The sequence below is a fragment of the Cyprinodon variegatus genome, unplaced genomic scaffold (genome assembly GCF_000732505.1).
Source record: "Cyprinodon variegatus isolate N-32 unplaced genomic scaffold, C_variegatus-1.0 Scaffold2206, whole genome shotgun sequence".
Lineage (NCBI taxonomy): Eukaryota > Metazoa > Chordata > Actinopteri > Cyprinodontiformes > Cyprinodontidae > Cyprinodon > Cyprinodon variegatus.
In genome coordinates, this window is record NW_015152659.1 from 19,687 (window position 1) to 31,678 (window position 11,992).

The following is an 11,992-nucleotide window of genomic DNA, read 5'->3' on the forward strand; positions in this document are numbered from 1 at the left end:
TGGGTGATGCTAGAGAAGTTGCAGAGAACTGTGTTAAACTACGACTGTGCTGATAAATTACTTGTTGATTGACAATCTCAACTGTTAATTGTAATCATTAAAGCCTATTAGTTGCTAAGCACAATCATCTAAAGTATATTGTTTTATATAAATTAACTTGGCTAAATTCGATTAATTCAAAATGCATAATTAATTATAATTTCCAATTATAATTACTGATAATATTCATTATCAATTCAGTGTAAATGCATAGCAAGATTGATTTGTGAGTTGTAGGTTTCAGCTTTATACACAAAGCCATCATCTTTTAAAGATTTAAAGCAAATAATTAGCAGAATTCAAATGTAGACCTATTCTGCCACACTAAAAGTATAGTTAAACCTGAATGAGCAATTATACTGTAAAAATAAAAGTTATGTTTGATATAAATTCCTGATATTCACGACTTTTGTCTTTCTCTTGACATTTAAGATGCTGAGAACCACCAAAAAAGATGTGAACTGCTGAAGAGAAAGGATCGGCTGAGTGAAGCTATTAAAGAAACCAGGAAATCATTAAATTTAATTAGTGAAAAAAAGGCTTCCCTTGAAAGTAAGATATTTTTTATATTACTGTTTACCTTATGGGCTGTACAGTCATGGCCAAAAGTTTTGAGAATGATTCAAATGTTAATATTTACAAAGTCTACTGCTTCAGTTTTTATAACAGCAATTTGCATATACTCCAGAATGTTATAGTGATCAGCGTAACAGCAATTAATTGCAAAGTCAATACTTGCCTAGAAAATGAACTCTATCCCCCAAAACACATTTCAACATCATTGCAGCCCTGCCTTAAAAGGACCAGCTAACATCATTTCAGTGATTGCTCCATTAACACAGGTGTGGGTGGTGATGAGGACAGGGCTGGAGATCAATCTGTCATGATTAAGTAAGAATGACACCACTGGACACTTTAAAAAGAGGCTGGTGCTTGGCATCATTGTTTCTCTTCTGTGAACCATGGTTATCTCTAAAGAAACACGTGCAGTCATCATTAAACTGCACAAAAATGGTCTAACAGGAAAGAGAATCGCAGCTAGAAAGATTTTACATCAGTCAACAATCTATCACATCATCAAGAACGTCAAGGAGAGAGGTTCCATTGTTGCCAAAAAAGGCTCCAGGGCACCCAAGAAAGACCAGGAAGCGCCAGGACTCTTAAAAGTCTCTTAAAAGTGTTTCAGCTGCGGGATCGGGCTACCAACAGTGCAGAGCTTGCTCAGGAATGGCAGCAGGCAGGTGTGAGTGCATCTGCAAGCACTGTCAGGCGGAGAGTCTTGGAGCAAGGCCTGGTCTCAATGAGGGCAGCAAAGAAGCCACTTCTCTTCAGGAAAAAAACATCAGGGACAGATCGATATTCTGCAAAAGGTACAGGGAGTGTACTGCTGAGGACTGGGGTAAAGTCATTTTCTCTGATGAATCCCCTTTCCGATTGTTTGGGACATCTAGAAAACAGCTTGTTTGGAGAAGAAGAGGTGAGCGTTACCACCAGTCTTGTCTCATGCCAACTGTAAAGCATCCTGAAACCATTCATGTGTGGGGTTGCTTCTCAGCCAAGGGAGTCGGCTCTCTCACAGTCTTACCTAAAAACACAGCCATGAATAAAAAATGGTACCATAATGTCCTCCGAGAGCAACTGCTCCCAACCGTCCAAGAGCAGTTTGGTGATGAACAATGCCTTTTCCAGCATGATGGAGCACCTTGCCATAAAGCAAAGGTGATATCTAACTGGCTCAGGGAACAAAACAGAGAGATTTTGGGTCCATGGCCTGGAAAATCCCCTGATCTTAATCCCTTTGAAAACTTGTGGTCAATCATCAAGAGGATGGACAAACGAAAACCTAGGAATTCTGACAAAATGCAAGCATTGATTGTGCAAGAATGGACTGCTATCAGTCAGGATTTGGTCCAGAAGTTGATTGAGAGCATGCCAGGAAGAATTGCAGAGGTCCTGAAGAAGAGGGGTCAACATTGCAATATTGACTTGCTGCATTAATTCATTTTAACTGACATTAAAAGCTTTTGTTACTCATCATATGATTGCAATTGTATTTCTGTATGTGATGACAACATCGGACATACACAAATGAAAACCAGAGGGCAGCAGATCATGTGAAAATATAATATTTGTGTCATTCTCAATACTTTTGGCCATGACTGTATGCTTTCCACAAGAAGGTTTCACTAAAATGTCTTTTATGAATGGGTATGTTTATTCATAGTTGAAATAGACTGGCCCTTCTTAAGATACCAGCATTCCTTCTGTTTTTTGATATGATTTCTGCTCCCTTTTTCTGTTCATACTGTAGCTTAAAATATTATTTTTACTCTAGATGAGGTCAAAGACACAACAGAGAAAGAGATTTCTTTCAGAAATGGGCTGAAACACAAAGGCCTAAAAATAGAACACCAGTTATCGGTAAGTCCTTGTCTTTTTCACAGTTTTGTGTTTAATTGTATTCTCCTGTATTTTTTCAATAGTACATGTATGTTATCTTTTTTCAGATTAAAGACATTGCAGAACATCTAAAACAGAAGAACGTAGAGGTTGAAAACATAGAGAAAAGCATCAGAAGAGTTTGTTCCATTCCTAACCAATTCAGTGGGCCGGATATTCTTGGAATGGTGATTAGGGAGATTTAAAAGCAGTATTCCTTTTGAGGTCTGTGTCTATATGCGTTGTCTTGCTGGCTGCAGGTTGGCCACTTGGCTTTTGTTGCTGATGATGATGCTGCAAGGGTTATCTCCTGGCACCTGCAGGGAGACATGGACTGCGTCATCACCACCACAACACCAGCAGCTCAGAAACTCCACCAAAAAACAAAGGGCAACCAGCAGGTCATGCCTCTCGACAGCATTCTTTTGCACCAAGGAAGCCGGTAAAACAATATTTAGTAAAAATACGCGTAGACTGAATCTTATTTAGAATGCATTGTTAAATAAATGTTGCCACTTTGATGGCTCTAGACTCAAATTTAGTATTCATGTACAGTTTTAAACTATTTTAGTTTAGTACATACATTTACATTAGGAATGGAGTAAAATTTAAGCATCACACTAATGTATGTGCTGTAGAATTCACCTCGCTGTAAGGAAAGCAGCCAGAGTTGGTGTTTGTGGTCATGTACTGGTTTCTAGTTGTACTTTGACCCACATCCACACCCAGCTTTGGTTCTTTAAACCCAACTCCCTGAGAAGGGATAGGATATTTCTAGGTAGACTAGCTGTCAGTGTGGATATAAAATAAGACCTTTGGCTAAGTGCCCTTTTATTATATTTTTCTACAATAAGCCTTTTTTCCAGCTTCAGGTTGCCATAGGAAAAGCTCTGCTTGATGTGTGTGTTTATGCTCTGACCAGTGGTTAAGATTACATAGAAACACCATGGCAGTATCATGCTGTGTGCATTTTTTTCTTCAGGTAGCACAAGACAGCTAGCCACAGCTGCCTTGCAGCAAGAAGGTTGCGGGTTTGATCCCCAGCCTAGGGTCTTTCTGCATGGGATTTGCATGTTCTCCCTAAACATGCGTGGGTTTTCTCTGGGTACCCCGGCTTCTTCCCACAGTCCAAAAAACATGACTGTTAAGTTAATTGGCTTCTCTAAATGTTTCTTAAGGGCGAGTGTGTGTGTGAATGGTTGTTTGTCTCTATGTTGCCCTGCGATGGACTGGCGACCTGTCCAGGGTGTACCCCTCGTGACCCCACTTCGGATAGGTGTGATGGAAAATGGATGGATGGATTATTGCTCCTTTACCAGAAGGGGGAGACAAATTGTTAAAAATATTTAAAGAAAATTGTCTTTTGTGAAATATTTTCTCTTATCTAACACTCATAAAATCTGTTTTTCTGCCTATATTTTACCTTTACAGCAATATGTGTAAAGTGACAAAGGTAATATTTTTGACCATTTTGGAACCACTAACATGGAAAACACAAGTGGTTTACCATCAGATTTAGTGAGTTAGAATCTAATATTTTAATTTAACTACAATATGTTGTCGCAAGATATAATCACCTGACTATAATGACAACAAATGACATTCTTAAAAGTGACAAACTAAGAAAATAGTTAAACAAAATATTAATCATTTTAGGATTTTTAAACACATCTAAATTCCCAATAAAGGTATTAAGATCACTTTTTCCTGGGTTTGATTTAATAGTTAGAATGTTGCTGTGTGTTTCCCTCTTTATCTTTCTAGACAATTTCCTGTCTGATATTTATGGGATAAAAGCCTTGATCACCAAAAAACATTAAGCCTGCATCAAATTTAAGATATTTTTTCCAGAAATGTCAAAAAAACATGTTCATGTGCATTCTTCTGCAAAGCTGAGAGTGAGAATCCATGGATATATGTTAATTTGAAATTCCCTTTTCAGTAAAGGTTTTGAATATCTTGCAGACCCCTGCCACACATAAAATATGGCAGAGAACTTTTCAGACCTACTGGGAACCCAGTCTTTGCCAAGGACCTGCTGATTTATCCTTACAAAGAGAGTTGTGATCCAGATAAACTGACAAAAGGTGACAAGTTTCTCTCTGCTTCATGTTATTTGCTTGTTTACCACTTTAGATTTATTATTTATGTCTAGAGATTACTTTGATTTCCAGACAAATTTGAAGTCCTTTTTAAGGGTTCTTGTATCTTAAACAGAAATTAGGCATCTTTTAATTAAGTAAAAAGTTGTTGAATATGATTTATTTAGGTTTATGTTTACTTTACTTTGGAGGATAAACTCTAATAAGGTATTATCCAGTCTCTGAATGCATCCCTGTTGTTGCCTTACCAGTGTTTAAAAACCTCCTCGGCGACACGATCCTGATGGACGACTTGAACTCAGCCACTAACTACAGGAAAGAGGTGAGAGATTTTTACTTACAAAGTTGTGTCATCCTCGGCCTCGGCTTAAATGTGTTGCTGTTCGCAGGTTGTGGAGAAGGGGATATTTTGTCCTACCATACTGACCCGAAAGGGAGACAGGGTCAGTGGCAGGGGCAAATTCGGAGGGAAAAACAACAGAGCACCATCAATTGACCAGTTAAAAGTGTTTGGAGCTCCTCTACCACCACACTACTACACACTGAAAGATCAAATAGGTGACAGCTCATGCTAAAGCTTTCTTTATTTGCCTATTATCCTGAAATATTTGTGAAAGCCTGGTATTTTATTTTTTAGGGTTGAAACAATTGGATTTAATCATGATTAATCGATTATAAAAATAATAGTCAACTAATTTAGTAATCCATTAATTGTTAAATGGAGTGTAGAGACTCTTAATAGTGCCTTTAGGTGACAGAACAGCCCAGTTTCAGCAGCAATTATACAAAGCTAGTAAAAAACAAAAATATAACAAAAACTTTTTGCATTTAAAAGAAAACAAAACATTTTTGTGTGTCAATATGCTCCATACAAAACTATTGTGGAAAAGTTTCAGTTTCACTTGGTTTAATTTCATAAAAATTCTTCTTGAAGGAACCTTTGGCTATCCGATTATTAATCGAAAAAATTATTAAAAGATTAATCATTTGCAAAATAATTGCTACTTGCAGCACTTTTTACTTTCACCATTTACGAGACATTTTGTAAAAAATATCTTTACAATATTCTTTTTTTTATCTGACCTTTTACAACTAAAACATCATTTGATGAACAGACTGACACCTCAGTTGTTCTACGCCGATACATCTTTAAGCCTGTAGCCTATTTTTCTTGGATGTACTTCAGGAGGATGTTCGGCAGATGTGATGTCAAGCCCGTCATTGTGAAACGGGTCAAACCAATTGAAGTGTTAAATTCAAGATGGATTATGTGGATATTCAGAAGCGACTGGGATCCAGCTCAACTCAGATACCAATAGCAACTCAACATAAGGTGAAAAGTAGAAAGAAAAAAACAACCTGAAGAGCCAGCTGCAAGAATGATCCAAAAAGTGCTGCAGTTCTGCGTTTGTGCCACAAGTGGCAGTATAATTAGAAAACTCAATCATGCTGATGACTCAATCTGTTGATGAAAAAGGTTGCGGATCTTTATTTCTTAGGTACAGTAGCTACTAAGTGCTGCTGGTAGAATGCATTTGATCCATGATCATTAGAAAGTGTTAATTATTTGAAAGTTTGCTGTGAAAAACTCTTATCTGGAAAATACCACAATACTACGGTGGCCGGGAGGTGTAAACCAACAGTACAAAATCTAAAAAACTTTTACGTTCTAAAACAAATCATCGTTTCAAAAAACAAATTTACATTTTAAAAAACACATTTACAGGTTCCTTTTTACAAATTTGTAAAATAAATACATTAAAGAGGTCTTCTTACGCTGTTTTGTGTTGGGGTTTTTTAAACGCCAAGAGAATCTGTATTTCTCCAACTTCTGTTCCTTCAGCCTGACAGAAATAAACGTCAGTTAATTAAAGTGTATTTTTAATTTTTCATTGCTGATATAAGAGGATGGTAACTGGCTGATAGCAGGGCACACTAATTAAGACGTCCTGCGAAGATGAGAGTGTAGAATTTCTGGTTAATCCCCTTGTAATGTAAAACATGACAGATTGGTGGATTAAGGACATTTCTAGTATAAGATATCACACATGTCAATTTTAGAGAAAATGGAAAAACAGTTGCTCTTTATTTACCAAAGATATGGGAGGAGGAGAGGAGAGAATGGATGTTTCAGCTGACTGAAATACTCTGTTCCCCTCCATAACATGGGAAGAAATTCATGTACATGCAAATCTTTAACTGTGCTTTATTCCTCTGACCATCAACAAAAAAATCCTATGCCTCTCTGGCTGCAATGCGCGCTCCCGACACAGGGGGAATTTCCCACAAGACCGGTTCAGCCTCGGCATTAGTACCTACCCTTTCCGGTTGAATTCCTCAAATGATAATTTGTTTTGGGACTTGTAAAAGTCTTTTGAATGTTTTTTTTATTTTTTTTATGTAAATTTGTTTCCTGAAATGATAATTTGTTTTGGAACTTGTAAAAGTGTTTTTTAAATGTAAATTTGTTTTCTGAAGTGATTATTTTTTTTGTGACTTGTAAAAGTTTTTCAGATTTTGTAATGTTGGTTTGCACCTCCCGGCCACCGTACAATACAGCGTAGCAGCAAATCAGAATGAACCAAAAAGTTTCTGGAACATTATAATTTGTTCAACTGGGGTAAAGATGTTTTGCCCTAAGGATCAGTTCAAATGTGGGGAAAAAAGTGAACTCATTCTCAACAATTAGGATTGATAATTTCATAATCAGGAACAATATAGCTGCTGATCAGGAATAAAATAACAGACCAAAGATTTAGAATATTTCAGTTGTCCAATTACTATCCAGTCCTAAGATGATTAAATAGGAATTAGATTTATATATCCATGATAAATCTGTGTGTATGTGTCTGTAAACATTCATGTTTTAAAATATTAATTTATTTCAGATGCGCTTCGTGAGTACCAAGCACTAGTGGAGAAAAAGGAAGAAGCAGAAAAGGAGCTTAATGACCACAAGGTAACAAGGTTCGATGAAATGCTCCAAAAAAACACAGAGAAAGACAAAATCGATAAGGAGCTAGGAGAGATTGAGAAAGAACTTGGTATGCTTTTCCCCTTTAGTGATTTGATTTATTTCAAGTTCTGTGTAACACAAACAACATTTTCTTTTTGATTTGTAGAATCCGTATCAGTGAGACCAGGGAAACGAGCTTCTGGAAGCTTGGAGTCGCCTGTGATCCTTTCAAAGCGTCCCAGAAAGAAATCTATGGACAGTCCAGAAAGATTTTAGCTGAACTCGGGCTATGGCATCTCTGTCTTTATGCACTGTTATATTTGATATACTTTTTTGTTTTTCTTTGCTTATTTTTGGACTTTCGAATTGTATTTGTGTGTGCAGCACTTTGGCAAACAGCATTTACTCGATGTTGATTTGATCTCTCAACACTCATTGAAGTAGTTTCTTTGTCTTTATGCAAACTTTTCTGTAGTGTTCCTTTTGTTATTTTTGAAATTCTAGTAACTGAGAGCCATTTATAGGTCCTTCTCAAAATATTAGCATATTGTGATAAAGTTCATTATTTTTCATAATATCATGATAAAACTTAAACATTCATATATTTTAGATTCATTGCACACTAACTGAAATCTTTCAGGTCTTTTATTGTCTTAATACAGATGATTTTGGCATGCAGCTCATGAAAACCCAAAATTCCTATCTCACAAAATTAGCATATCATGAAAAAGGTCTCTAAATGACCTATGCACCTAATCATCTGAATCAACAAATGAGCTCTAAATGTAAAAAAGTTAAAAGTTTTATTTTATTTTATATTTTCTGAATCTTTAGTGTGTGTTTGTATTTCAGAAACCACACACAAACACCTAACAGATCCTTAAGTGCTGATAAATCAATCCAATCTGATTAAAGGAGTCTGCCTCTTCTTACTGCAAGCACCTGAACATCTCTAAAGGGTCCTGACCCGACACCCTGAAGTGATTGTTGCCACCTAAGTTCCATATACAGTCAGTCTATCATACACTAAACAACGATTCCTGAGGCGTTTAAAACTCCCAGCCTGGTTCATCACTCAAAACCCCAATCATGGGTAAGACTGCCGACCTGACTGCTGTCCAGAAGGCCATCATTGACACCCTCAAGCAAGAGGGTATGACAGAGAAAGATATTTCTGAACCAATAGGCTGTTCCCAGAGTGCTGTATCAAGGCACCTCTGTGGGTAGGAAAAAGTGTGAAAGAAAACGCTGCACAGCGAGAAGAGGTGACCAAATTGTGAGGAAGATTGTGGACAAGGGCCGATTCAGACCATGGGGGACCTACGTAAGCAGTGGACTAGTCTGGAGTAGAAACATCCAGAGACACCATGCACAGGCGTGTGCATGAAATGGTACCTCTTCTTACTGCAAGCACAAGAAACATCTCTAAAGTGTACTGACCCAACACCCTGAAGTGATTGTTGTCACCTAAGTTCCATATACAGTCAGTCTATCATACAATTTTTGGTCCTTCGAGCCAGATCCAAGCAACCATTTCAGCCTTAGATGTTCAGCATGGATGAGAGATACCCTAACAGGGAGTCTGATCGCCCGCGCCGACCCAGCCAACTGCAATCATATCTCCAGGACTACGAGATGTGATATCCAGCTAAGCAACATCACCCACATGAGCAGGTCAGACAGACTACTCCTCCTGATGTTTTGTAGTATATTCATAATATGAGAGAGGCACATGATCAATTACGACGAGATGTGCCACGTCTTACTAAAGCCATCACTAGCCTTCCTTTACTAGCTCCACAGCATCCCATGTCAGAGTCCAGACTGCCCGAGTAAGTGATCGGCATCAGCTTACAAGCATGCGTAGGTGTGGATGACATCTGAGGTCACGAGGACCCACATCAGCATAACATTGCCACCGCATGAAAAGTGGGATTTTTGTCAATATGCGGCACTGTAGATTGTCGTGGAAGTTCAGGTTAACGGCAGTTTACGGTAACTTGCAGGGAACGCCGAAAACTCCCATAAATTGTCAGAAATTGACGTGGGCTTTCTTAGGCAGTGTTCCCCCCATGCCTCCCCCCCCTCCCATGGAATTCTAGGGGAGGCTTTAACATGTAAATGAAAATGCTGTGAGCCAGAGATNTGTAAGTTCTGGACTCGTTATGAATACTCTATGTAAACTCCCAAATTTGAAAAAATACATAGACGGTTCAGCGTATGCCAGCGTTTTAGGAGAATCTGGGACATCTGGCATACGCTGGATAAGTCGTCAAGGTATGACAGGGGCATTAGCTTCTCTCCTGCATCGGGGTTAACAGCAGACCAAGCCTAGCAATCTTTAAGAAGAAGAAGTGCAAGTAAAACATCTTTATCTACCTGTCAAAGCTGATGACGAGCAGGTTCATGACAGAGGCGTTACTGGCCACATAGTCTATGGCAAGCCACAAGTCACAAACCACAGGCCCAAGAGCCCACTGGCCCATAATGATGTAGGTAGTGTAGAGATTCATGGACAACGTGCCAATGGTCAAGTCTGCAAAGGCCAAGCTGAGCAGGTAGTAGTTGTTAACGGTCTTCAGAGTCTTATTTATCTTAAAGGACACCAACACCAGGATGTTTCCAACAACGGTGACCAAAGAGAGTGATCCAGTAAGGAAGACGATGATGATGACCTAAAAATGAAGAGAAGAGAAAGTCGTCCATCACATTGAGGTACACTCTGGAAATATTGCCACTAAAACAAAACTATGTTTATTATAACTAAGCGAAATAAAAACTAAACTTTACAGTTTACAGTAAGATTGAGACATTGGTAGCATATTTTACTTTGTGGGGGGGGGAAACTGGTCAAACTAAAAAAAAACAAATAACAGACAAATTCATGTTTTTTTTACTTTTATGAGACCCTTTCCCATCAACGACCCTTTCTTTAAAGTCTCACATATAAAGCCTTAAATGGCCAAGCTCCATCTGATATCAGAGATCTGATTGTTCCTTATGTTCCTAACAGAGCACTTCGCTCTCAATCTGAGCCAAAACAAGACTTTGTTTGGTCCACTCTATAAAACCTGGAACTTAATGCTATTTCTGACATTTTGAATTAAAAAAAGCTTCATGGATGGAAGAGAAGCGTCTTCAGACTTGGAAACAATGTCCAGTGGATTATTTTAACTTTTTTTGGACTGACAGAAAATCTTCACCAGCAAATTGATTTATTATTTATCATCTTTGATCAGAAAAGAAAAACTTAAACTCCTGCTGAAAAAGAGACCAACCCAGAGGCATGCTGGGAAAACCAGCCTCTTCCCCCATTAAGGATGACCTGGTTTCAAACTGCTCTGTGTCTGGGCTGATCTGGATCCTTTAAAAACAGAACCTGCTGAGATGTGCTGATTTGTGTTCTCTGTAAAGAAAATAAAACCGATTTACTGCTGAATAGTTAAAGTTGTTTAAATTTCTCCACCAGAGACTGATCCTCCTCCGCACCTGGACAATCCGAACTGAACCCACATGTCTGCAGTTCTGAGTGAAACACAAACCGAACCGAGATGGTTCTGAAGATAGAGGAAAGATTTCTGGAGGTCCAGAGGAAATGAGCACAGCGTTAGAGTCCAATCCGAGCAGAACCTTCGGAACCGATCGGAACCGGGCAGGTTGCGTAAGAACCGAGGAGCAGAGGGCAGCAGGAAGCTCCGCCCCCTTTCAATCACTTTAACTTCTCTGAGTTTCGAACCGCAGGAGCTGTCCTTTCAGCACCACCGTTACTAACAGTCCGGACGGAAAATCAGCGCTTTTCACAACCAGGACAGATCCTCTGACCGGAACCGGAACCAGGTGTCAGCGTCCTGGACAATAAGGCTCTAAGCCTCCAGGTTCCACCGGAACCAGAACCGCTTCCAAATGGACCCAATGAAAGCGGAGAGCAGAGACCTACTTACCATCCATCGCCATCATGGTCTGTTTGGCTTCATCCAGAGGGCGGAACAGAAGGGATGGAGCGGTCCACTGTGGCTGGGGCGGGGGGGCGGCTGATGGTACGGTCCGGTTTGAGATTCTCTGCTTTTATTTGATGAACACTTTTAATCCGCAGAAAGATGATTTTATCACCAGAAACAATTAAGGTTCATCTTAATTAATTCATTTAAAACAGTCAATGATTTATACAATCACAATTAATACAATTAATACAATCACAAAAATTCATTGATATTAACTTCATTTTATAACAATAACTTTAATAAACATGTGACTCAGAGCCAAAGATTAGAGCAGCTAAATATTTTAATATAGATCAGAAATGTTATTTTAGAAAGTAAACATTTATTAGTGACTTCAGATCTCATCTTCATTAAAATGATGAAAACATTAAAGGAATAGTACACCCAAAACATGATTAGCCTTCATTTTCTACTCACCCCCATGCTGAACAACACTCTGGAGTACTTTTTTGATA

General features: G+C 38.6%; 1 protein-coding gene across 1 annotated transcript in view; it reads left to right on the forward strand.

Annotated features, from left to right (window-relative positions):
• Positions 1–7,717, forward strand: part of LOC107080671 (structural maintenance of chromosomes flexible hinge domain-containing protein 1-like) — a gene marked incomplete at its 5' end in the record, with an annotated part of 26,786 nt that extends 19,069 nt beyond the window's left edge. The window contains 9 exons of the mRNA XM_015368879.1: positions 472–525; positions 2,375–2,460; positions 2,547–2,666; positions 2,739–2,920; positions 4,444–4,565; positions 4,832–4,902; positions 4,970–5,138; positions 7,469–7,539; positions 7,703–7,717. Coding sequence (XP_015224365.1) covers positions 472–525; positions 2,375–2,460; positions 2,547–2,666; positions 2,739–2,920; positions 4,444–4,565; positions 4,832–4,902; positions 4,970–5,138; positions 7,469–7,539; positions 7,703–7,717 — 890 coding nt within the window. The remainder of the gene's footprint in view (positions 1–471; positions 526–2,374; positions 2,461–2,546; positions 2,667–2,738; positions 2,921–4,443; positions 4,566–4,831; positions 4,903–4,969; positions 5,139–7,468; positions 7,540–7,702) is intronic.
• Positions 7,718–11,992: the final 4,275 nt, after the last annotated feature.